This window comes from Neodiprion pinetum, chromosome 3 (genome assembly GCF_021155775.2).
Source record: "Neodiprion pinetum isolate iyNeoPine1 chromosome 3, iyNeoPine1.2, whole genome shotgun sequence".
Lineage (NCBI taxonomy): Eukaryota > Metazoa > Arthropoda > Insecta > Hymenoptera > Diprionidae > Neodiprion > Neodiprion pinetum.
In genome coordinates, this window is record NC_060234.1 from 43,691,041 (window position 1) to 43,713,687 (window position 22,647).

The following is a 22,647-nucleotide window of genomic DNA, read 5'->3' on the forward strand; positions in this document are numbered from 1 at the left end:
GAGCGATCGAGTGATCGGTCGCCGTTTTTATAGGGGTCGATCGTTGCGCAGAACGATCCCCCTCTCTAGTTTTTTGGTCGCCTTTGCGCACCTCCCCTCTTTTCTAGGAATTCTAATTAGGGCACGACATCTTCGCCGCATGCACGCCTGTGATCTTATTTCTTTAGCTATTACTATATTGTAGGTTTTTACGTATGGTATATCGCTGCTTGGTGCGGTGGTGTAGGTGCGTGGACTTGGTTCCGTAATTCTCCGAACTGCGTGAGCTTTTCGTTGTGTCGCCAGCCCCCTTTGTGGCGCCAGCCCCCTTTGTGGCGCCAGCCCCCTTTCTGGCGCCCCTCAGCCACTTAACTACCTGTCTATCTCTTACTGTTTTTGCTATCTTGCTCGTTACAAAGCCCATATTTCATTTTGGTTACCTGTCGTTTGTTAGTTTTATAGTTATATCTATATAGAATTGTATATGTATTATAGTCGACTACTGTCGTTGTTAGTTTTATAGTTGTATCTATATAGAATTGCATATGTATTAAAGTCGACTACTGTCGTTGTTAACCTGGAGTGCAATAGCAATTGTTTATGAACATAGTTTGTTATTTGTTTAACATTATTAGAATCACGCTGCTGCGAATATCTTTAGTTGTTTGTGTTATAACTATCTTAACAGATTTAGAATACTTAGTAATTTGATGATTCATAGCTTTAGAGCAGGTTTACATGTGTGCTTTTGTATATGATTCCCTTCTGTAGTTGTTAATTCTTATATTGATATAAATCGGCTTGGAAGCTTCTAGAACGTTTTCGTTTCGTCGGTAAGTTTCCTAATGTATTCTCTAGGTAAGGCCCTGTATGGCTCCACATTGGAGATCTGCATTGCCTTCAAAACGTTGCGCGTGTTGCCTACAATACGGCGTTGCGGAAGAAGGTATAGTTCATGCTGGGTAATTAGCATTCACGGTTTGATGGTTTTGCAGCCTCTGGTTTTATGGGTTGCAGCAGTGCTATCTTTACGTTATATTGGTTATGCATTTATCTATGGTTTCACAGTCTTCTATACTCCAGGCTATATAGTAAAGCGTATGTTGCTTATAGTATAGCTCTCAGCTCCGAATGCACAAATGGCATTGCTGAGTGCTATATAATAATTGGGTATAATTGTGTTAGTTAATTATAGTGTTAATGTGATAGTGATATATAATAACGCATAATAGTATTATAGTTCTCTGTGGTACGAAGATCTCGTAACATGGTTTTTAAGCCTTGGCTAGTGAATTTCATAGTTATTTCCATCTAGGGATATTCCAAATAGTTAGACAGTTGTTTTAATTTCTTATGGTTACAAGATTCTCGTACTTCGAGTTTGGTTAGTTGATAAAAGTAACATGCAGTAATAATAATCGATAAAACATACGGACGTTCCGGTCGGACGTTACAAAAGTAACATGCAGTAATAATAGTCGATAAAACATACGGACGTTCCGGTCGGACGTTACAATTGTATTCGTGCATTCTTGTTTATCGCTGTTGCGATTGGTTAATTCTATCCGTAAATCTAGATTTAACCGTACGACAACGGTGCCATGCAGTGGCTCCGAATGTCTGAACGAATATTATTTATAGGTAAGCTGTTAGCGAAGACGTTTACGTAAATGAAAACCAAAACGATCTGTGTAAACGGTGTTTTATTTATGTGTATCTTCTATCTTGTATTCAATAATTCTGGCTAGCGGCAACTTGCGTGTGTGAATAGATAAATAAATAGACTTACACAGTAAGAAGATGCAATTCTTATACTTCGTGATTACGTTCTGAATTTTTCTTGTAACTAGGCAAGTATAATTCAATAGGTGGCTTACATCTTATTATCCTTTGTAAGAATTAGAACTGTCTTGAATGCAGCCTGCTATTTTGCGATCCATACGCAATTGTAAATGATGTATTTTTCGATTAAGATCAATCGTCCGTTATCACGTCAAACACCAAATTTTAGTGAAATATCCATATCACACCATAATACGGTAATATATCGTAGATATTGCTGCAAATCAATTATTGATATAATTATTGAAAGCGAAATTACGTTAGATGATGTGAGTTGTATGTGTAATGTACCGTGAAAGGTACTTCAGTGTGCCACTACAGGTTTTCCGCAGTTTATTATTTTTTGCAAACAAGACTGCAAGTCTCTTATGCCATATAGTGAACATTGTTCAAAATCATAACTAAAAAATATAAGAACAATTTGATGTGTCATTCTAGATTCAGTCAACATTATCCATATGTTGCTACTATTTCTGTGATCTAATATCCAAATCGAAGCCCCAAACTTATATTTTAAACAGCCAGTGGAAATAATGGAGTGTGAAGACGATGACGAACTTATGTGCGGAACAGGAAAATCAAAAAGTCATGAAACTGAGTTGAATGGAATCAATAAAGTGATAGCAGAGACTGTTGCCAATAAAAACGAAAATAACGGTAACATAACTTCATAGCACTCTCGACTATTTCTGAATTATAGATTTCAAAATGCTGGCTAAGGATAAAAATGTTTTGTCACAATAGTACGAAATACTTATAAGAATACTTATAAGAATGATTGTTGTTATAGATTTTATCATATGACATTAGTTTTGATCAATGAAACTAAAAACTCTTTTGGCCACTCATATTTAAAAATTAATCAGTTTTTAACAGAGTTAGATTCTGAATCTAATGATGAACAGAAACTAGTGAGCTAAACATTGATAATGTTACAGCAGCACAGGCAATATGTACTGAAAATAAGGACGACAGGGTTCACATTACAGAGAAGTCACATTATTCTCTGAAGACAGATGATAGTAAGGAGGGCGAAATGTGGCCGCAGCCTTCAGAAATGGTTACAAATGACAGTCAGCAACAGGTAGAACTATCTGAGGAGTCGAATTTGATGAAAAGTGGGCTGGATTCAAAGGATCAAGGAACAACAACTTCTATTGGCGAGTTTACTCAGTCAAAAAGAGGAATTTCAGAAGGTAAATATCGGCCTTGCGGTCTTCGATATACATTAAAAACTGATATGACGAAAATTGAATGGTTTGATTACAAAATGAATTCAATTGGTACAGGCCAAGAGGATGGTGATAGACTTTCAAATAATGAATCGAAGTACAGTTTGGATACAGACTCTAGTAAACGTCAAAAAACAGATGAAAATGTAAATGGGTCCCGAGAAGCTAATTCTAGGAATGAGGTTCCGACACAATTTCACAAGCTGAAGTCAAAAGTCAGGAAACGAAACTATCGTGTCAAACAGAATGTACAGGATGAGGCTCACGATAGTTCGGATGATTTACTCACTGGTGAATCAACTGGTGAAGAGACGGAAGGTGAGTCTCCCATAAAACCCGTTTTGAAGATTAAGTCACATTTAACGCAGCATGTGAAGATAAACTTGGTGCAAAAACCTCATTCAGCTATGGTCACATTACTAAGAAACATTGCACAATTTTGTAAGAATTGCATTTGTAGTTTTTTCTGACCTAATTGGTAATAGAAAATAATTCCTCGACCTTACAAAACAGCGCTGAAAATTTCTTGATTAACTTATTCTTTCTAGCCATTGATGGGGATGTTGCCCAAAGTGAATATGATCTACCGTCAACTGTGAATGAAGAGTCAAATTTGAGTTCACATCTGGATATTGCCGAAGACACCAATGATGAATCGGAAGAAAATAGTGAAGGGCAGGAGGATGACCATACCGGTTGGTGGTGCCAATACTAAAAAATAATAAGCTGGCATTGTTATTACCTTGATAATAATCATCAACTCTAAGGCTTTAAATTATGAAAAACAAACTTGCTGCAACCTATATCTTTTATGTAGGCGATGACAACTCCAATGAATGGACGTCAGCCAGTGAGTCGATGAGCTCTAATGAGCCAGTCCACCCAGTTCTGTCTAAAGAAAAACCAAAACCCCAGTGGTTTATTGTTCCCGAACTGATCAACCGGCAACTTGGTTGCAACAGACTGTTCCAGAGCAGATTGTATGGCTCGCTTCATACTGTAGAACGACTAGAACTTATGTATAAACTAAAGGAACACAAGGTTTGCTTTATTATGTTTACTGTTTCGTCTGCACGAATACTAAATTATCAGCAATAAGTTTTTTCTTATGTAGCTCGTAACCGCATAATTTTCTTTTTTAAACAAAAACTATGATCACAGTATAATTTTGAAATTATTCTCATCAGGGCTGTGTCAATACGTTAAGTTTTAACCAAAGAGGGAATTATTTGGCTAGTGGTTCTGACGATTTGATGGTAGTTATATGGGATTGGCCATTAGGAAAGAAACATGAATCGTTTAAAACTGGTCATACAAGTAATGTATTTCAGGTAATTATTGCCAATCTCTCATCTCAAATGTATTCCATTGAAATTTAACATGATTATAGTACAACATCATGTTACATCTGCAGGCATCGTGGTTGCCTTTGCCATCTGAACATTTGATGGTAACGTGTGCACGTGATGGACATGTCAGATTAACGGATCTCCATAAATCATCGGTAGACTATTCGCGGCGACTTGCAGCTCACCAAGGCCCAGCTACAAAACTCTCAATTCATCCCGAAATACCACACGTAATACTTTCTGTTGGTGAAGATGCCAAAGTATTCGCAATTGATATACGTCAGAACAAACCTACAACGTAAGTCCAGTGTACATTTCTTAATGACTATTGAAAATTAATTTGACATTCAAATGTATTGAACTAACGCAGAGTTCATTCTGTATCTTTGAGAAGAAATCTTAACAAAATTTATACACGAAAGCAACAGGAAAAGCAAAAAGGAATAGCAAATAATATCGTTCTAGACTCTTGACAGTGAAGGAAGGCCAATCGCAAGTCGCGTTATACAGCATCAATTCGAATCCATTCAATAGTAACGAATTTTGCCTAGGTGGACGAGATCAATATGTGCGTTTATATGATAAACGGAAAGTTTCTACACCCGTGTACAAGCTTTGCCCGAAACATTTGGTGTGTATTTTGGATGTATCATTTGTTCTGTACAAGATTCAACAAGCTAATAACCTGGTATTATTAATTAAATAAAATAATTATAAATAATCATGTTATTGCAGAAAAATAACAAAAGTCATGCCCATGTCACTTCAGTGAAATACAACTATAACGGATCAGAAATCGTAGCATCCTATAATGATGAAGATATATACTTGTTTGATACTCTTTTCCCATTTTCAATTGGAGATTTTGCTCACAGATATCAGGGCCATCGAAATAATGCAACGGGTAGGTATTGTAACTAAGAATATCTAGCTGAAGAAATGTTGCTTTTTTGTAACTCCTATTTCAGAACAACATGTTTCTTACAAGATGTCATATTTCTAAATGGCAATTATAATTTTCAGTAAAAGGAGTGAATTTCTTTGGGCCGAAAAGTGAATTTGTTATCTCAGGTTCTGACTGTGGTAACATTTTTATTTGGGAGAAGAATACTGAGGCAATTGTGCAGTGGATGACTGGAGATGAGAATGGCGTGGTATGTAGTATCTAATCTAACAACCGTTTCAGTATATGAAGATGTGTAAACAAGTAGTAGGAAATAATACGCCCAGTAGTTTCCATACTTTCCATAACTTTTCGGCATTCCGTATTAGGTATATATCTCTACTACTAAACTACAGTCGGGTAGTAATGAACTACACATGCGTAAAGTGATGTGTGTAATGAGAAGAAGGGTTACATAAAAAGTCAGAATGCAAGTTGTGGAAGTTCAACCGGACTTGGATTTTTATGAGTTTGATTTTCCTCCCAAACTTACCAAAACATGAATTCATTGCAGGTGAATCGGCTGGAACCACATCCGCACATTCCAATTCTAGCTACTAGTGGATTAGACTATGATGTTAAAGTGTGGGTCCCATCATGCGAGAAACCACCAGTTATGAAGGATTTGGAAACGGTGAAGTGTTGAATGATTTTACATAGAAACAAGCATTAGCTTTTGTATTACTTATTCTTGTATAACAAACTTTTTGTTGACATGTATTTATAATAAAAATGTATTTATAATAAAAATTTCCAGTGCATCAAGTATAACATGAGGAGCAGAGAGCGAGACATGTCCAGGGATCCAGATGCATTTGATGGACAGTTGCTCTGGTTTTTATGGAGACACGTTAGAGAAAGTGAAGAACCAAGAGTGAGTAGGAAGTTGTTTTGAATCTTGAACTGATTCGGAATCAACAATTATTTCTGCTCCTTGAAAATAAACTACCCGTAATGTGAGGAGTAGTGGAATACACTAAAATAATACGTCAATCATACATTACAACAGTATTGATTATTGAGGATATGACAGTGTGTCCGCGAAGTCTGAAAACCGGGGAAAACTGAAAAAATCAGGGACTTTTGTAATAGGAAAACAGTGGTAGCCTGTACCAGCAGTTTGGGCCCCGCAGAATTAAGTACGTATGACTTCTTTCTGTATTGAATAGGTCCGTGCTCGGGGGTCAGGTCGAGGGTCTGGTGATGCGCAAGACGGTGAAGATGCTGGTACATCCAGTGACAATACGTCAAGTCACAGTAACAGCGCATCAGAAGATGAGAGTGATGAGAGGCCGCAGTGTTCTCCGTCTTAAATTCAATGCCATGGTGAGTTTGTGCAGCATAATGTTATAACTGTAATACAATTTTCTGACGGAATAAGTACCTACGGTGTAGAAATGATTTAGTACAGTAGATGTGGATTCATTATTCCCAAACTCAGATACCCAGATATTCATAGGTATCTCCAGTATGCAAACCTCGCGTCCAAACGACTCGCAATTTTCTATATGCCAGTAATTTCGTTCACTGGAAAAAAGTGTAATTATGCCAGCATGAAGCTACCATCTTGAGATTTGCGACAAACGACTAAAATTCATTTCAAACGGTCACATTGTTAACTCGAATAATCTCGCCATTTAGCTGTAATTTTTGTAGCAATTAATTTTCGCTTACTACTGGGAGGGATTTACAGAAAATGCAATTTATTATAACTATATTTGTAGATAAATATTATAGTCAGGTATTTGAGATGAATTAGATTACGATGAGTTTATGAAAGGATTTTATAAATTTCCAACCTACATTTGAAAATATGACGCAAGCGAAACAACGCATTTCCTCCTTGAAACCGAAATTGACTCGAAGTACATCATGCGTACATTAAACATTGAATTTATTAGATGCTTGTTCGCGATTTTCACAACTATGTCAAGCTATTTAGAGGATGAAATGTAAGACTTACAGAGCATTTCCTTTCAACTGTTGTGTAGCTTAGCTCTTGAAGCAAGACTTGAATCTGATCGTAAGGTTCAACGTTCAAGGTGGGATCACTGGAAAACAGATACATAGGTCTTTTAGATTCTATGAATTCAAGTCTCCTACCGAGCCACAATTTAGTGAATTTTCAAACATTTGGGTTCGTACGTCAGGTAGTTTGGTGTATTGAAATCATCCGGGCAACAATAATGCAAGATGGACGAATAAAAAATATCAACATGGGTGCAAAGTGAAAGGAAAGATCAAAAATTTATTCCGTTAATACTACAATTATAATTATTTATAAATATTACCCCATCATTAATATAAAAAACATGCTAGCATATTATCATTGGAATATTATGGACATGCTGCGGCTCAAATCATTCAATGCACCATTCACTGCTAGCACGCTGTCTTGATTTAAAAATTCATCGTTTGATTGTTGGCATAATTTCCAGTTCTTCCTACAATCAATGGCTGTCATAGATTGATGGAAAACAAATATTCGAATGAAGACACTTACGACAATAAAATTTATGTAAATATTTTCAATTCATTAGCAGCTTTAACAAATGGTTATTTCTGTAATATGGTTATCTGGGTACTCTATTCTCCGAACGGACGAAATTTAATACTTTATAGTTTTCTTCAATCTTATATTCTAGCTGCATTGCGATGTGTATTTACATTGCATTGGTAAGAAATCATCAATGGATTTTATTTTTTGTGCATCCAAAGACTGAACCGTTGTTGTATACAATGGGTACCACCATGTGTAACAAATATGGACTGGATCACAGTTTACGGTTGGTTGGTATTTTAAGTTGTTCTTTATTCATAAGTGTATTCAAATAATAAGTTTAATAGAAAGTTAGTCTTACCATGAATCTATTTCTTCAACACTTACATAAATTCAGGCATTTGTTAACAATGATAAAAGTCAACAATTACTAAATATTTCTGTTCTTGCCAAAATTATTTGAAACAATCTGGAGTCGTATATAGGTACAATCACAATGCATTGAAAACTGTCGTGTATGAATTTAAGGAAAATACATTTTTCGAAAGCTGGTTTTTACTGTCATTTGTCAAGAGTTTTCATTTGAAAGTGCATGTTGTAGGAATGTACATAATGCGGTACGTAATGCAGTAGAGTAGATTTTGAGTACACACTAAACGCATATCTATGTAATAGTAGTTTTCAAATGTATATTTATTTGTTTCTCTACATTCGGAAAAGAACTTTGTGAGGGGGGGGGGGGTTAGTACATACTCTCATTGTTATATAAGGTTGATTTACCACTATATGTATTTTTTCTCCCTAAAAATTGTGATAAACATATGTTTTTAGGGTTTTGATATACAGAAAAGTTGAATAAAGGGTTGTTTTCAATAACCGAATACGTTGTAATTGTATTAGTAACCAAGTTTATACATTTGCGACTTTTTCTACCATCTTACGGGAGCGTACTTACCCATGAGCTAAAAAAAATTTAAGATGAATATGTATCTGAAACTTTCAACGAATTTAAGTCTCCCCATTCTTGACTTGGAAACTTTTATATGAAGACTAATTAAATCTCACTTTCCTCAGTCACAAACTTGGATCGCCAAGCCGAAAAAGGATGACATAATATAATAAATCGGTATACATTATTATTAATAGTGACACATGTATAATAAACAATATTCTACCATAAGTAACAAACTAGGACTTGTTAATATTATACTATGTATCAATGTACTAAATTTTTTTTTCATATAGTTGTTGTATTCAACTAGTGCGATTTTATATCAAAACATTGGAATCTGTAAGCTTACACAATAATGGTGCTTCAAATTTTAGTGTCACATTCTATCTGAGATTTTTTTGTGAACTCTTTCCACGTTGATCGTGTTTTTGCTCACACACCGGCTAGTCTTGTGTTGTACCCGTTCAACGAATTTTTAGAATATTCCAATTGATTGAGCAAGTCCTGCATACATGTGCAGAGTAGTCGCCCCCATGAACAAAGTTGTAACAGCTTTGATGAAAAGAGATGACCAGGGTCCAGCCAGCAGAAGTGAGCTCAAAAAATCTAATATTAGCGATCTATAAACTGTCAATAAAAGCATGCTCACTACGACTGGCACAAGACCTCGCCTCAAATCGTGCCGTGACCACAACCAGACTAAGGTTGCAGTTGTAATGTGTTGAACCTGTTGTAAAAAAATAAATGAGTATGAATAGATAACCGGAGTAGAAGGAATTCTTAAACACAGAAAAATCTCAAATACTCGCTACGGTGCGTTTAGGTTAAATATTCAATCGAGAGTAAATATCTTTAGACTTGGGTACTTGTCCTAAATACCGAATGCTTTCGGAAACAATATTATTACCAAGCTTATATTTGATTCGAGACTCTTCTGAATGTATTTCCAGTCAAACTCTGCTCCTCGAGCTCCAACCCATAGCAGTAAAAATCTAGTCAGCAATACCTCGGCACCGGCCCATCCTATACCAGCAGTTAAAACCTTAGCATGACCTTTGCCGGGTATTCCGTTAAGTACTAGGAGTATTCCGACTAGATCCGCCAGGTCTATTGTAGACTTCAAAAACTCCTGTGGAATATTGGAAATCGGATCGTACATTGCATAGCAGAAAGTCAAGTTCCAACTTGTGCAAACAAGTTTCAGAATTTCATTTTAATATGTTTGGTAATCGTGACTTGGAATTTTTCCTGAATTTCATTTGAATACCAACGTGGATAGTGATTGTAGGATATCATAGGCATGTGACTGAACTTTATAGAAATTTCTTTATGAATTTTGGGTGTCTTGGTTTTCCAATCTGGTAGTATTGCTATACCTACTCCGACAATGTCAAAACCTTCTTGCCCAACCGAATCTGCAGTGGGAAAGAATGTGGCTAGGGCTAACATTTTGACTAGCTGTGTGAAGATGTAAATGCCACCTGCTTGAATGCATTTCCAAAATGCTCCATATTCTGACCTGCAGGAAAATGACAAGTCTTGATACTAATCGGGATGAGTTTTTGATTATTACGTATCAAAGTTGCAAGTGAAATGATAGCTTAGCATATAGAATTGTTGCAATGTTAATTTTGGAGACCTGTTTTTACACACGTCCTAGTTTCAAGTCTGTAGAATTTTTCGTTGTTACTGCTATTCGTCTCAGGGTTGAAATTGAACAATATTCTGTGAATACTTACAGGCCGGAGTACTTGTAGGTCAGATAATATGGGACGTAAACTAGGGCCAAACAATTGCCAAAGTGATACAAGGTCATGTCGAGAGATATGGGGTTGCAGTGCGCAAATACAATTAAGAAAGTTTTCGGAATTTGTTATAAGTCAGAAGCTTATGATCAAGATACAGGTAGATCACGAAAGGTAGATTTAGGTTGAAGTTAGGTTAGGTTAGAATACGGAAGCACAACTTTTGCCCGCAAAATATGTGAGAGAGTAATAGAGATACTCTCTATAGTATGAATATAAGATCCTCTAGACTAACAGATGCTGTTTGCATACATATTCTAGATTATAAACTATTATGTACAGTGGCACGGGATTTGCCCCCCTATTCAACAAGATTACAGTGTTTCTAAACGGATTCGCCAATACACTGGCATGAAAATAGTGTATCTCACAGTCAAATAGCGCTGCTCATGTGGCGTTGCTGCTGCGCAGAAGTAGCGCGCAGAATCAGAGGTCCATGTTTCATTGCGCAAGTAACGCTGTTCGGCGGGAATGCTGCGGTACCAAAGATTCGTCGGAGAAAAAAAACATTCATTCGATTTAAAAGGCCAAAAAAGTAGGAATGAAGTTGCAATGTTATTTGCCTAAGAAATGCGGCTCGGAGAGGTTAGTGTACGGTGATTTTCATTCTCAATTGCGATGATGAATTGTAAGTATGGCCAACTATGGGCCAGCCACCCAGTAAACGAAAATTAATTTACTCTCGGTGAATCTGATTTCTTTGTTTATTTTAACGCAAAGTGAGAGAAACTCTTTTTTATGCTGCACGAACTCTGTTTGTTATCGTTATTTATCAAGAATCATTAACAAATTGATTAGAATTGAAATTTGTTTTCATCCACTGAGCATATAAAGGACCTGATTAGCCAATTTCTATGACCTTGTTCACTGCTGTCAAATCACTTGAGTCCAAATTTTCAGGGTACACTGATGTATGTTACATTTCGCCTTTACTTTGTCTGCTTTTTTATGCTTCTATAGGGTTAACCCTAGCCCTCAACCCTCTCTTTACCCTTTTGCCTTTTAAGCATGTACCCCTTATAAGGGGGAGCAGGCTGGGCACCCCTTTCCTATTGAAATGAATAGCTGTTAATAAAAAAGGGTTCTTCATGTCAGGATAAGTATTGTCCTGAAACATCTAAAAAATATGCTATACTTTATCTCAATATCCTATCTACATTTGCGTCACACGAGTGTGGTATAATTGATCATGAAAATCCTTGCCGTTGCAGGTGTAATGAGAAGAAACGTGAAAAAAAATCATTACCGATCCTTTACTCTCTGGTTATTTAACAATCGAAGTAGTTTCCTGAAGACTTAGCCCTCGTAGCCAATACTTTTTCCCTATGCTCCAGCCTAGCGATAAAAATCCACCCCTTTAGGTGTCGGATCTGATGTAAATTGTATGGGGAGACGCTGCTCTTCCAACCAACAGGGATGGAGTACGAGCCTGTCGTCTCTTTTTAGCACTCCGAACGGAGAACCTTGCTAGGGATTGGTCGGTGGGAGTACACGATTGGGTGAGACCGCCTGATCGGCTACGGGAGCCATTCTCCATTCGTAGACCCTTGCTGAAAGGGTGATTCAGTCACAACGGAGACTCCGCTCTGTCAGCTTCGGGCTATGTTATGACTAACTTTAATAGTATTTGTGCCAGTGAGTCCCAGTGAGTTGTACTTAGAGCAGATGGAATTCAGATTATATAGATAAAGTGAAATTTTTATACCATTGCTAAAAACTAATAGTGATTAAAAATCAAACTGTATTTTTATTTTTTACTGTACCTGTGAATCAATACCGCTTGCTAATGTTTAATGAGGATTCCTAAAACATCTTTAATTTATAAAATTCTACACTAATTTATTGTCTGTTTTGTTTGTTCATTATTTTTTCTTTAATTCTTTCTTCCAATTCCAAGGTCATTTTATGATTCGAAAAAGTAAATCGACACTTCTTAATTATCTTTGAATTAGATAAACAAGTAATTCGTCATTTTGTTATATTAGCTGTGCACAAAAACTATGGCAACATGGTGTGGGGCGTTAACTTTTATCATTTTGTAGGCTTAACAAAGAGAAAAAAATGTTGCAAATTTGTGTTGATTAAATAGTATATATCAAAAGGGGGGCATCCACAACCCTCTGAAAAAGAGTTAATGGTACAGAAAAGGTTCTGAAATTTGCAAAATTATTGCCATTTTGTTTGCGGTGAAGAAAATTTGTTATTAGTTTATTATTACTGTTATTTGTTACACATTCTTACACCAGTGTGATAATTCAAATGAAATTCTTTTGTAGTTGTGCTTTATAATAACTGTTTGACTCACGATCAGTATATCCAGTGATGCTTGCTGTTTCGAAGAAAAAACCAATTCAGTTACTCCGGTATAGATCCTATTTGAAGCTTGAGACAGTCAAGGATTTGTCGATGGGTGGAGCCTTCAGCCCCCTTCAACTTTGCATCTACTGATTCGAGGCGGAAGGGTATTCAGTTCCAGACTGGTAGCTGGCGATGTAAGGTGCGTCGAAGCAGTTACAAATTATTACTGGTAGTGTACTAGGTGAACAAGTTACCTTTATGGCGAACAAGTGACTTTTATTTATTCCCAGAGAAAAAATTAAGTATTCTACATATTTTTTATGCGTATGACTTACATTATTAACAATGTGTGGTTGAATACTAAGCTGTTTCGAATATCTGCAAAGCTAAAAGACATTTGTTTAGTCTTATATTTACATATAATATAAAGCGAAATCTTGTACTGTTTACAAAGTGGAAATACTTTCGTGGAAGTTTTTTCTGATGAAATAGGCATCGTTTTATCTATAAGTAATACAACCCATACTAACACTTTGTTTCTATTTTTCAAGTATTCTAGCACGAATGCTAAGGATTTATGTTTAATATTTAATTTTTTTCGTCATCTGTTTCGTATAATAACAATTGTAAACTTGATATGTCAGTAATACTTCAGTTTCAATATTTAACTATGAGAGTTATACGCTTTACAATACAATGAAAATCACATTAAAAAATTAAAAAATAAAAAAACGACATAAGTGGATTATTGTTTTCTTTATTTTTCGTTTAATCTAATCAAAAGACCTCAAAGACCTATAGTGTAAGAAGTGCGTGCCCTCGACCTGGAGTACCTTGTAATACAATCGTTAATCGAGGTGAGCTTCGACTTTCTAATTCTAATCGTGAGATTTTTTTACAATTCTTCATATTTCTAGGTCGACAGAATGAGCGTCGTATTATCGATGATCTTCCTGCTAAATGAAACTACTGCACTATAATATAGTGATCGAAATTTGTTTTTATAATCGTTGTTTAACATATTAAAATAGGGTGGCCTTTATCTGTGGGTCTGAAAAATTTTCATTGCGACTGCTCCTGACCTGTTACAAACATTAAAAAAAAAAAACATTGGGGACATGTGCCACGACGAGTGAATGCAAAAAAATTCAAGTGACAACGAACATTTGTTCGTCAAATTCGAATTGCTTATGTAAAAGTATCAACAAGTCAGTCCTTAAATTTTTTTTTTCTTACCACTCATAATCGGTTTTTCCTAAATTGCTAATACAATGCTGAAATGAAAATAATGTCTGGTTGTAAATAATTTATATTTTTCAATTAACACTTGGAATTTTGGAAAAAAATTAACTTCAAACAGAAATTCTTACATCCACCCGAAAATCAACATTGAGGGTAGTTTTTTTTTACCGAATGGGAAAATTGAAGCTCGTTGAAGCACGTGCTCCAGTTGATGTAACGGCTTGAAACTTTACAAAGATTTTTTTTATGACTTGGAACAGGACTTAAAACCCTACAACTTGACGGATTTCGATTCGCCTTCAAACCGTGGCTTTCATTGGTCTTACACGGACCTAAAGTCGAGTTGTCCTTTTCAATATATGTATATGATGAAGTTTTTCGCAGGCAAGTACTCGTGCAATATGTCAACCCGTCCACCCACATAGATGTGGTGTATACCTAGTGTTATGAATACAGTAAGGAATTTCCTTTTCTGAGCCCCAGGTTACAAGATTTGAAAATTCGAATGCTTTACAACCGTGTTACATCAAATCCGAATCTCTTATAACGTTGAGCTTATTTCGAATTCGACTTACAGAAAAGGTGTGCACTGAGTGCAGATTTCCCAGTTTTCAGGGAATGAAAAGACTATACAATTAACTAGGAAAATTCCCCTGATTGTCAGTGCACACTTTTTCTGTAAGTTGAATTTGCCATTAGTTTCTGGTTCCAGACTGGATGATTTTTGCACCACTATCTCCATCGAAAACTCCATGCTTCTGCCCACTGGTTCCAATCAACTATTTGTTGTGCACATTATATCTTATTTCTGAATAAACGTCATTGGACTTCCCGGCAGTAGGCATTAACGAAATCGTGAATAAATACTTGTCACTTACACATGTATCATGTGGTCAAAAGGTAGAAAACACCCGATATAGAATTATCGGTAGAAATACTTACAGCTGATACATTAAAAAGTATATTGTCAAAAGGAAATAATGCAATAACATTTTGAAAGCCTGCTGCATACGTTTGCGGAATTGCGTACTATTTATTTTTTTATATATCTTTATTTGATTCAAGGATGAACGAAAGTTGTATTGATAAAATATGAGATATACATCGTAGGATGAGAAATAATGTATAACGAGTATTCATGTTTTCTCATGCTGCTGTTACTCTTCAAGGGCGTTTTCAAGTATCGTTTGAATATTCTTAACTTAAGTAAATTCTTAACAACAGTGCACCTCAAGAATTTACAAGGAATTTTTGAGGAATTATAAGAGCCTTGGAGAATTAACGAGAAGTCTAAGATCGATCTTTCTAGAGAATCAATGGTTCGGATTTAAAAGGACCAGTTATCTGAGCATCGAATATTTCCGAAAACTAAGTACCGGGAAACATTCGCGGATTCGAGTGTCTCGTTTCATTTTCTGTTCCTGATCTTTGATCTCACATACGGTTAGAGTGCCTGCCTCTGATTCTAGTTCTAACTGCATGACTTTTCCGATAACGAATAACGGATACAGCACCACGTATTGGGTTTCTGCTGTATGTAGGGATGTTAGCATCGTATCGACAGAATACGTCAAGTAGCATCTGTGGGTACACCTAGAGGCTCACACCCTCCGTAGCTCCGTATCACCCGGAACACAGGGGTATCTTCGTTTTGCACATGGGAAAACCTGGACTCGTGTGTATAATGTACAGTAGGATGCCTGAATAAAAAATTTCTTTCTTTTTTCTCCATCGGCCACTTCACGAAACCATAGTTGATAATATCATATTGAACCTCCTGAAAGGAAAACGCTGTGTGATTTTTTGGCAGGTTGCGCGTAGTTATTTTGTATTCGCCGTTTGAATAACACGCCAGAAATCCAATTCTGACGGTCGGATAGAGACTATCATTTCAAGTAAAAAACTACGATTTACAGAATGTTGAATATTTCGAAGATCGTAGGACTTTGAATGTTCTACGACGCCTCAATATGAAGGAAACCGAATGAGTTAGTAGGACGCTTGCATGTAAAATGCCGTACATTGCAATGGAGAAATGATAAACCTGGTGGAAATAATTTCGACGTCTAGCTACGAATTTGATTATACGATTAAGTAGTCAAACTTGGACATTTGTTTAGGTTTGTCATAGAATTTTTCGTAAGTTATCATACTTTTACGTGAAACAGTACTTTTTCGTACATTGTCGTTATATTCGACATATAATTCTAGAATGGCCCGCATCTACACCAACGATGCTCTTGTGTCAAACTTTGAAACGGTTATAATTTGTCTTTGGTAATTTGGTCATAAGATTCACCTATTGACACAAGTTGAGGTTCAAAATGAACGACAGATTCTCTAAATCCGTTTACATCATACGCAACAGATGACAAGAACAGTCTTCGAATGTAGATTGCAGATTCAAATTCTGCTAGGTACTTGTTGTTTGCTGTAAGTTTTCCTTGTGAGAGAGATGCGACATCTAGCGGTGATTAAAAAATTCTTAGAGTTCATAAAAAGGTGCACTTTTCAACAGAATTCTAAGAATACTACGAGAAAAAAAATGTATATTGTCTGGGTCTGAAATTGTAACTAACTTTCGTAGAAAATTGTGAATTTTTGTAATTTTTTGTAGAAATGTAGTTTTTTTTTTTTTTTTTACGAAATCCCACGAGTTTCTGCGAAAAAAATCTATTTTGTTCGTATCGGAAATTGTCATTATTTTATAGAAAACTGTAGATCTTCATAATTTTTCGTAGAAATTTGCGTTTTTCTATGTAAAATACGACTTGTAAAATACGATTTTCGACGGTTTTCCATAATGTTCCAGGCTTTTGGACAATTACCTACGATTTTCAAATATTTCCTGCAGTTTTCAACGAACTGCAATTTTTTGTAGTTTGGCGTAGGAATTATTTTCACTAGGGAATCTCCATCCAAGCGTCAGAATTGAATTTCTTATACGTTAAGGGTTTGTAGTACTCCTATCCTTACCAACCGAGCAAACTCACCCTTTTTCTTCCTGTATTAAATAAAAAAGTTAATGGAAAGGTTTCAAATTTCGACGGTGCATCGTTCTGGCATAGCGGAATTCAGGAAATTGTTACTCATATCCCTAAAAGTGTTTAAAAAAATGTCATGATTTTTGACAAGTTGAAATTCCCACATTTTTCGAATTTCAGGGTCCAAAAAGTGCATAGTTGAGATACTTGGCGCAATTCTGGAAAGATTGAGAAATAGAATGAGTCATAGTGAGACTATTATCATGCAATATTAAGATGGCCAGACGAGAACTAGGAATTACAATAATTTCGTAAATGAAAGATGCTCTCACGATCAGCTGGGTGCATGCCTGAGCGTTCCTTGGTGGCGTAGTCTCCGCAACATGAAATGGCGCTTGCGGTCAGTGGAGCCTGAGCGTGGGCCTGAGAATGCTCTCTCAGGAGCGTAGTTATTTATTCGGCTCTACCACGGCTCAAAAATGCCCATAATTATGTTTCGTGATAATCGTAACGACACTGACCTTGAGCCGAATAAATAACTACGCTCCTGGACGAGCTGCCTGAGGCCGCACTACTGACTGTAAGCGCCACTTCGTACCGTAGTGACCACGCCAACCAAGCACGTTCGGCCGTGTACACTTAGCTGAACGCGAGAGCATCTTTTATCTACGAAATTAGTGTAATTTATAATTGTCGTCAAGCGACCTTGATATTGCATGAAAATAGTCTCACTATGACTCAAATTACTCCTTATTCTGTCCAGATTTGTGAAAAGAATCTCAATTATGCAATTTTTGTCTCCTGAAATTCGTGAAATGTAGGAATAGTAACGCGTGTCAAAAAACGACACATTCTTTTTAAAATGATTTTCGGGATATAAGTAACTTTCCTGAATGCCGCTACAAAAGAATGATGCGCTGTCGAAATTTGAGCTCTTTCCGTTCATTCGTTTATTTAATATAAGAAGGGTGGGTTTGCTCGATCGCGGTGAAGCTAGGAGTACTACATACCACTAATGAAATGGCGAATACAAATTAGTCTGAAACGAAATGTCGATGCCCAACCTCTAAAAATAGGCGTTTTCCTTTCAGGAGGTTCAATATTATGTGATTAAGTATGAGGGTTCATTAAGTGACCGCTCGAAAAAGAATCGAGTTTTTTTTTTACGTACCTTAACGTATAGCCACGATCACGGTATCTGTCGTCCCCAGGATAGGCAAACGAAGTTTCACATTCATTTTTATGTTGGCAGCAGCTTAGGCAATGTAGGGATCTATGGTAGGATCCGCTAATTCGAGTGCACGGTCGTATACACAGGTCCGGAAACTCACGTGGTGGGGGTAAGTCGCGCATTGAATCTCAAAAGTTTCAGAAATTGGCTGCCAAAATTAGAGCACTGCAATCTAGTAGTAGTCAAACGTAAGCAAACTATTCTAACCTCAGAGCACGCTCCAAGTAGCCCTAGCAAGTAGCGTCAGTGATTGGTTTGATCATTATAAATTATCGTCCTGCAAATCACAGCCGTCAAAGATGCCGTGTAGTTGCTCTGTGCCAAATTGTATACAAGATTGACTTGGCCCTGTTAATAAACTGTTACATAATTTCGTGTTTTTTTGTATACATGTACACTTGGGGTCAATGAATCTGAGACGGCTCATTTTTTACACTAGAAGGTTATGTTGGCAACACAGAGAAACTTACAGCGCCATAGTCGGTCGAGCGCGAAGCAAACTCAATCTCAATAAACATAACATAACCCATGACCGTCGAATCTAACATTAGAATACCGCGGGGATAATTACTTGTTGGATTGACACGTGTTTTAAGGTTAGATTCGACGGTCATGGGTTACGATACGTTTATTGCGATTGAGTTTGTTTCACGCTCGGCCGAGTATCGCCCTCTAGGTTTCTCTGTGTTACCAACATAAACTGTCTAGTGTAAAAAATTAGCCGTCTCAGATTCATTGTCCCCAAGTGTACATATGTCGACATTAATTCAGACGGCTAGTTTTTGGACCGAATCGATTAAGTTGGTAACACAGATTCATGGACTGCAAGTGTCACTGTCGGCCGGCCGCTACGGTCTGAATCTGCATTACCAACGTAATCGACTTTGCCGAAAAACTAGCCATCTCTGAATCATTGTTCGCATGCATAAGTTTCGGTTATGAAATTTAAACTAATTTCAGAGTTCGAATTTATCATAGCATTTACGAACGTCTTTGAAACCCAATCTTGATAATCTGTCGCCTGATGGCGATGAATACCGTGACCATAAATCGACGGTTTCTATAGAAACAGACGTATTTCGGTTGGACATCTAGAATGGACATATTTCGCCGAGAAATTTAGAGCGGACGTATTTCGTCGGACGGCCAGAACGGACAAGTGAGAACCTCCAAAACTTGACGACGATTGCTGAAAGATCGTAAGGAGAGCTATTAAGAAAATTAGTAGAACTTGCTACATTTTTTTCGAATTAGCGATTTTCTACCAGTTCCCTGGTGGAAATAATTTCAACACCTAACTACGCATTTGATTCAACGATTAAATAAAGAAATTCGGACACTTTTGTAGTTCTGGCATAGAATTTTTCATAGGTTATCGTACTTTTTCGTAGATTATCAATGTATCTCATAGATAATTGCAGAATGACTCGCATTTATGCGAACGATTTTCTTATATCAAAAATTGATATCGATATAATTTACTGTAGAATATTGAGAAATTCTTGGTTTAGAAAGATAACAATTGTTACTTTTATCATAGGACTACTTATCTATTGAGATAAGATGAGTTCCAAAATACGCAACAGATTTTCTAATTCCGTCTCGATCTTATTCAAGACGGGAAGGTGGACCCCAATTCTGCTAGGTACTTAACTTGTCTGCCATTGTTTTCCTGTTGAGAGAGATGCGATATCTAGTGACGTTACAAAAATTCGCGAAACTCATAAAAAATTGTACTTTTCAACAAAATCCTAACATTGCTATGAGAAGTAAATTGATGTTGCCTGGGTTCGAAATTGTTGTTATGTTTCACAGATGATTCAGAATTTTTATAATTTTTTCATAGAAACCAGCAGTTTTTTTTAGGAATTTCCACGAGTTCTATCTCTCTATTAAAAATCTATTTTGTCCGTGTTGGAAATTGTAATCATCTTTTATAGAAAATTGTAGATTTTTATAATTTTTCGTCGAAACTTGCAATTTTATATGCAAATCACTACGATTTTTGACGATTTTCCACAATGTTCCACGCTTTTGGACAATTTCTTACGATTTTCGAATATTTCCTATAATTTTCAACGAACTGTACTTTTTTGCAGCTTGGCTTAGAAATAATTGTCACCAGGGATGCCATGATTTTCTCTCAAGCTATTAGGTGCGAGATAACCTTTCAAACAGCTGATTGTAGAAGTTTTGGTTTCAATCAGGTGCTTTCACGGAACGTACGTTCCGTTGTCTGCACGTAGGCGCTGTCTCTATGGCCCAAGAAATTGGTAGTGATTAGGCGTTCAAAAAAACCAATAGTCGGGATGTTAGCGATCACGTGCTTTCGAAAAGTATAATTTTGTTCATGAAATTGGCGATTGCTGCTCAATGAGCGCTTTCACTACGCACAAAAATTGCCTCTACACTGCAAGTTTGATAACAGGATACATGCATACGAAGTAATGCGCATATTACAAGTAGTAACCAACTTTTGTATCGAGTCTGAAATAGATTGAATTATAAGATGCGTGAAAAATATGCCAAAATTCCTATGGTTGTACGATGTGAAGTTAGAATCACTAATCACAGCGACTTCGGAGCTGGCGGTTTCCCGGATCGTTTGATTTTTCACAAACATCGGACGAAGCAATCGATTTGCTTACAGTTTCTTTAAAATAAATAAACGCTCGGAAATTCGTGGACAACAATCAGAACATTGTTAGATCAACACCTGAAAAAAATACAACGAAATTTTCCCGTTTTTCGTTCGTACATTTTCGAACCGCTAATCGCAACGTGTCGAGACTATGTGTAACCGTTTTCTCTGGCAAAAGAGCTCTAGCATGAACCAAAATTTCGCAGAAAAGATCCAAAAAGTTTGTTGGTTCTTAAGTTGGCTTTTCTTATTGTTTGCGATTTTAGGGGCCGAAATTTTTTCGTCGCATGATTGATTTGTAGGTCCTTTTTCCACTAATTGGACCTTCCAGAACGCGGAAAAGACAGTTAGAACTTTGTAGGATCACCAGCTGTAAGTTTTGAAGCGCACATCGCAGTAACTTGGGGCTGCATACAATTGCTTTGTATCTCAAAGTTACGTTGATATATAGAGCTTGAGAATGAATTTATTTTAGCGATTTTCAAAATCGCTGGATGTTTGGCCGAAAAAATCCTAACTGTTCGCAAATCTTGGAGTCTGAAATCTATTCGTCTCACAATCAGTTCTTAAATAGTTAGACCCTCGGAAATGCGAAAGACATCTAGAAAATCGTAAGATGTTCATTTAAGAATTTTAAACAAAATTGTTTCACCTTCTGGTCGTATCTTACGATTTGCTGTTGACAACGCCTTGAGCTCTACTATGCGCGATCATTTGCCTTCGGAAAATTACGTCGTCATAGCCTCAGCATAAATTAATTTTCGCGTTTTCGAAAACCATTCTAATTACTGTAAAAAATTAAAATATTTTTCATCCTTCCCGAGCTACGAAAATACTGTCTACTTAGTGTTATTACTATGTTCATATATAGGCCAAGTAAAATATATATATAAACTTGGACGTCCCATAAAAGGTGTTGATGAGGTCATCGCGTTACTTTGTTGGTGGAAACATCAACCCCTTCGACTCTCTTCTTTTACATCCGTTTTTCTTCGTGTAAATTTCGCTAACTTCAGTACACCTTTGCACACGGTAGTCGTTACATCTGCTGCGAGGCGATTAGAAGAACATCGTGACGGGGATCATTTATACTTTTTTTTTACCACAATCCGGTAGAAAGTGCAATACCGACGCGCGTGCAGGACGAAAAGTTAGTGTCGACAGTTAACATTGGATCAACTTGATATTCTCAAACTCCAAGCTCACCATCCAAATAGTAGACGTAAGATTTCCTACTTGCATTGAATGTGAATTTCAAATGCATATCTGTCAAATATTTAAGACTTATTTGGCATAAAAATGCCGTATATCGAGAGGCTCTATGAAAATCAGCATTTCTTATTGGTGAATGAGTGTTTAATTTCTTATTATCTCCTGTTAAACATACGTAAATGTAAATAGTGCTATACATAGCACTACAGTTAGATGTGTATACATAGATTTGTTCACTGATGTATTATTGATCTGCAATTCTCTCTCCCCACTGCACCCTTATTCAGTGTTCGTAGGCGGCGTCGCAGTGTCCTATGTACGATTCCCATGTCCGGTGATAATTTTTAACAGTATTTATATCAAGGCTAGTTGTGACTGATTCTGACCATCCTAATTTGTAGAGTTTCTTGTTCCACAGACCGTCATAATCCTTGAGC

General features: G+C 36.6%; 2 protein-coding genes and 1 long non-coding RNA gene across 10 annotated transcripts in view; 2 read left to right on the forward strand and 1 right to left on the reverse strand.

Annotated features, from left to right (window-relative positions):
• Nucleotides 1–1,481: 1,481 nt before the first annotated feature.
• LOC124213854 (DDB1- and CUL4-associated factor 8) lies at nucleotides 1,482–9,388 on the forward strand. Of its 5 annotated transcripts, none has more exons than XM_046615550.2 (15): nucleotides 1,482–1,620; nucleotides 2,260–2,478; nucleotides 2,760–3,017; nucleotides 3,111–3,371; nucleotides 3,602–3,748; nucleotides 3,871–4,094; nucleotides 4,241–4,384; nucleotides 4,468–4,700; nucleotides 4,868–5,033; nucleotides 5,138–5,306; nucleotides 5,426–5,556; nucleotides 5,860–5,979; nucleotides 6,103–6,219; nucleotides 6,515–6,671; nucleotides 7,991–9,388. In XM_046615550.2, exons 2-14 carry the CDS (start codon nucleotides 2,355–2,357, stop codon nucleotides 6,656–6,658), a joined length of 2,238 nt encoding a protein of 745 aa, XP_046471506.1. In that variant the 5' UTR covers nucleotides 1,482–1,620; nucleotides 2,260–2,354; the 3' UTR covers nucleotides 6,659–6,671; nucleotides 7,991–9,388. The 5 variants fall into 5 exon arrangements, with proteins under 5 accessions (XP_046471506.1, XP_046471508.1, XP_046471505.1 ...); XM_046615552.1 differs by lacking the exon at nucleotides 1,482–1,620 and adding an exon at nucleotides 1,627–1,829 and having other exon boundaries at nucleotides 7,968–9,388; XM_046615549.1 differs by lacking the exon at nucleotides 1,482–1,620 and adding an exon at nucleotides 1,627–1,829.
• Nucleotides 8,398–10,669, reverse strand: LOC124213855 (BOS complex subunit TMEM147). The gene is made up of 4 exons (XM_046615555.2): nucleotides 10,537–10,669; nucleotides 10,178–10,316; nucleotides 9,705–9,926; nucleotides 8,398–9,524 (listed from the first exon to the last, which is right to left on the reverse strand). Exons 1-4 carry the CDS (start codon nucleotides 10,611–10,613, stop codon nucleotides 9,273–9,275), a joined length of 690 nt encoding a protein of 229 aa, XP_046471511.1. The 5' UTR covers nucleotides 10,614–10,669; the 3' UTR covers nucleotides 8,398–9,272.
• Nucleotides 10,670–10,912: 243 nt separating this feature from the next.
• LOC138190690 (uncharacterized) overlaps nucleotides 10,913–22,647 on the forward strand; it is a 53,909-nt gene continuing 42,174 nt past the window's right edge. For 2 of the 4 annotated variants that reach the window (XR_011176735.1, XR_011176736.1), the window contains exon 1: nucleotides 10,913–13,099. This is a non-coding gene — a long non-coding RNA (uncharacterized lncRNA). Of the gene's footprint in view, nucleotides 13,100–13,693; nucleotides 13,758–22,647 lie in introns of all 4 variants that reach the window. The other 2 variants (XR_011176737.1, XR_011176734.1) reach the window with 2 other exon arrangements.

What these genes read in the sequence shown, in the direction of transcription:
- LOC124213854 (XM_046615550.2), top strand. Translation starts at nt 2,355, where the DNA reads ATGGAGTGTGAAGACGATGACGAACTTATGTGCGGAACAGGAAAATCA. An exon ending in AAAAAGAGGAATTTCAGAAG is followed by an intron (nt 3,018 to 3,110) that starts GTAAATATCGGC and finishes CAATTGGTACAG; the next exon opens with GCCAAGAGGATGGTGATAGA. An exon ending in AACTGGTGAAGAGACGGAAG is followed by an intron (nt 3,372 to 3,601) that starts GTGAGTCTCCCA and finishes TATTCTTTCTAG; the next exon opens with CCATTGATGGGGATGTTGCC.
- LOC124213855 (XM_046615555.2), bottom strand. Translation starts at nt 10,613, where the DNA reads ATGACCTTGTATCACTTTGGCAATTGTTTGGCCCTAGTTTACGTCCCA. An exon ending in ACCTACAAGTACTCCGGCCT is followed by an intron (nt 10,317 to 10,536) that starts GTAAGTATTCAC and finishes ATTTTCCTGCAG; the next exon opens with GTCAGAATATGGAGCATTTT. An exon ending in AAGGTTTTGACATTGTCGGA is followed by an intron (nt 9,927 to 10,177) that starts GTAGGTATAGCA and finishes AATATTCCACAG; the next exon opens with GAGTTTTTGAAGTCTACAAT.